The sequence below is a fragment of the Oncorhynchus tshawytscha genome, linkage group LG06 (genome assembly GCF_018296145.1).
Source record: "Oncorhynchus tshawytscha isolate Ot180627B linkage group LG06, Otsh_v2.0, whole genome shotgun sequence".
In the NCBI taxonomy this organism is placed as follows: Eukaryota; Metazoa; Chordata; class Actinopteri; order Salmoniformes; family Salmonidae; genus Oncorhynchus; species Oncorhynchus tshawytscha.
In genome coordinates, this window is record NC_056434.1 from 17,664,616 (window position 1) to 17,668,040 (window position 3,425).

The 3,425-nt window shown below is 40.3% G+C and overlaps 1 protein-coding gene across 1 annotated transcript; it reads left to right on the top strand.

Annotated features, from left to right (window-relative positions):
* Nucleotides 1–1,103: 1,103 nt before the first annotated feature.
* On the top strand, nt 1,104–3,067 carry LOC112252165 (protein FAM43A). The gene has a single exon (XM_024423165.2). The coding sequence runs from the start codon at nt 1,324–1,326 to the stop codon at nt 2,362–2,364; it is 1,041 nt and encodes a 346-aa protein (XP_024278933.1). The 5' UTR covers nt 1,104–1,323; the 3' UTR covers nt 2,365–3,067.
* Nucleotides 3,068–3,425: the final 358 nt, after the last annotated feature.

Here is a 3,425-nt window from a genome sequence, read left to right on the forward strand (position 1 = left end):
ACAGACTAACATTCAAGTCGGAAAATGTAATACAGTTTGTCTTTATTTGTTTTCCGTTATTCCATGTCCAATTTTGACACAATAAATGACAAAACAAGTCGATTTCAAATTTTCGTTTTTCAAATTCAGAAATCGAAAACAAGCCATTTTCCATTTTTACAGGTTGTTTAAAAATAATCTAATGTTTGGGTGTTTCATGAAGAGAAAATTATACTACAGCCTAATTATATGCATAGCCTACTTATTATTGTTATTATTAACAATATGAATATTATTAATGTTATTATTGGATTTTAAGCTTGTTACAGACTAGGTAGCCCAACTGGCCGCCAGATGGCGATATACGGAAACTATAGGTATTTATAGGTTCTACTGTTATCCATCTTGTATTTAATTTTGTTTTCAAACTAACTATATGCAGACTCTTTATATCAAATCAAATCAAATTGTATTGGTCACATACACATGGTTAGCAGATGTTATTGCGAGTGTAGCGAAATGCTTGTGCCTCTAGTTCCACAGTGCAGTAATATCTAACAAGTAATCTAACGATTCCACAACAACTGCCTAATACACACAAATCTAAGTAAAGGGATGGAATAAGAATATATACATATAAATATATGGATGAGCGATGACTGAGCGGCATAGGCAAGATGCAATAGATGGTATAAAAATACAGTAGATACATATGGGATGAGTAATGCGAGATATGTAAACATTATTAAAGTGGCATTATTGAAGTGACTAGTGATTTATTTATTAAAGTTGCCAATGATTTAAAAATCTATCAGTTCTGCTCTGAGTGAGTATATATATGTACAATGGAAGTATTATTGGAATTTACAGGTGGATGTATATAAGCGGTTATATCAGTTTGTACATTAGCCTATTATTTCCAAATTCTTCTTATTTCAGTTCAGTAAATGAACCTCGGCAAAAGCACCCTGAGTGCCAATTGCATCCTCAAGGTAGAGCTGTTTGACTTTGGTCTCTCTCATAATGGTTCCATCCATCCCTCCCTCTATGTTCCCCTACAGAGACACTGTAATGGTTCAACCCAGTATATAGCCAATGTAGACCATTCAATTCTCAGCAGACCCAACCTCTGTCAGACAGACAGCTACCATAGAATGGGAGAGCGCACTTGTGGTTATGGAGAAGTCTTGAGAGGATAAACAAATTAAGTACAGGATAACTTGAACGTTTGTTGTATTGGAGTCTCTTATAAATCATCAAAGTCAGTAAAATATATACGATTTAGTTGCAGTAAAACGTTCGCTATAGTGTACGTTATTGCTGTGGACGTGACACGACCATATAATGCTGCCTTGGAAGAAGAATAAGTTCGACTTGATTGAGGAAGATAAACAGTCGAAGCAGAAGGGTTATGCCGTGAGTTTGAACTACTCTGCCCTGACCTCCTTTGCCAAGTCTTGCCCGGAGAGTGCTTTGAACAGGGTTGGAAGCATGTTCAAGACAAAAAGGAAAAAGGTTAAAATTACCAGTGAGGACCCCACCTACACGGTCCTCTACCTGGGTAATGCCACCACCATCCAGTCGAAAGGCGAAGGCTGTACGGACGTGGCTGTGAGCAAAATTTGGGGCAAGAGCGAAATGGGCAAAAATGGCACGAAGATGAAACTGACCATCAGCTCGCAGGGCATCCGAATGGTGCATGTGGACGACAAAGCGAGGAGACCGGGACATTTGTATTTATTGCACCGGATAACCTATTGCGTTGCGGACCCAAGGCTACCCAAAATTTTCGCTTGGATATACAGACATGAGATGAAGCACAAGGCAGTGATGCTGCGGTGCCATGCGGTGCTGGTGTCCAAGCCGGAGAAGGCAAAGGCCATGGCACTACTTTTGTACCAGACCTCGGCGACAGCGCTTTCTGAATTTAAAAGACTTAAAAGGAGGGACGATGCAAGGCACCAGCAACAGCAGCAGATAGGGGAACAAACCATACCCCTTGTGCCCCTCAGGAAGCTTCTAAACGGACAGTGTTATTACAAACCGCCGGTGGAGCGCAGCAGGAGCGCGCCCAAATTGGGTTCTATCACAGAGGACTTGCTCGGAGAGGAGGAAGAGGAGAAAGCGATGCACTTTGAGTGTGAGGACATTTTAGACACGGATGACGATTGTGTGGGCAATGGTAAACAGGAGCTGTCCCAGATCATCAGTGACCTTGGAGAGATGAGCATAGGAAACGACGTACAAACACTAAAAGCTGACCTTAGGGTTACACGACTCCTCTCTGGGGAGAGCACGGGCAGCGAGTCGTCAATAGAAAGCAACCAGGAGCCAATTTCTGTCTCAAACGGATTAGAGGAGGGGAAGATGCAGGAAATATCATGAAGTCTACGTTTTCCTGGAGCCAAAATTCCCTCCACGGGGATAAGAACAATTTCCTTTTCTGTTTATTTTCTGTTGTCGGCTGTGAGTGTAGCCTATGCCTGTAGTATTGTACCCTGCTCGCCGACTTGAAAGGATCTAGAGGGGTAGCCTATGTTATAGTTATTGAATGATATTTTGGCGAACATTGATAGCTTACAGGAAAGGGGCAGGACCGCATGCTGAGACTGAACCCCGAAGTCACCGTGCGTCCCAGGAGAGTGATGCACCGCTGATTCCCACTTTAATAGGATGCTTTGTATTGGAACTTGTTTACCCAACCCATTTCCCGCGTGGACAACATTGTCCAGAAATATGTAGCCTAACATTCCATTTTGAAAGCACGTTTCCTTTTTTTCGCAATGGGTTAAATTAGAAGTCACTCACTCTCCTTTCAGGACGCTTTTCTACAATTATGGTTTTGCACTGTTGTGAAATTCAGTCGAGTATTACGTTTATTATGTGTATAATATCGTTTTCTCGTATATGTTATCAGAAACATAAATGTCATATCTTTGCTGTGCAAAAGAACAATACCCTAATGTATTAAGATATACATAGTAAATGCATTGTGTATAAAAAAATATCCATTATTTTTTAAAGGAGAAAAATGTGGTTTGTTTATGTGAACCTAAAAAAAAATACAAATAAAAACAACATAATAACATGCAGGCGTTTGTATAGTTTATGCACTCATTTGGAACATTATTTGTTAAAATCAGGTATCATCTCCATCAAGTGCACCTTGTAATTTGATGGCTCTTAACTTTCCGCCTCCAAATGAAGTCCAGATACTGATTATATCCATCACTGGGTTTAGAATTGCGATGAATTAATGGAAACATTAATGTCAGCATTCACACCTCAAAATTTGAAGGCCTGCTTTTTGTTGTTGCATAACTGATTGATAACTGATCCATTTGCTGACATGACACCCCTCATTCTTGGGAATCACATCATTTTGGGGAAATTGTTTTGCTACAGGGTGGCATGCATAGAAGAGACATGTAGAGCCTAGATCTCAA

Coding starts and splice junctions, on each gene's coding strand:
- LOC112252165 (XM_024423165.2), top strand. CDS start 1,324: ATGCTGCCTTGGAAGAAGAATAAGTTCGACTTGATTGAGGAAGATAAA.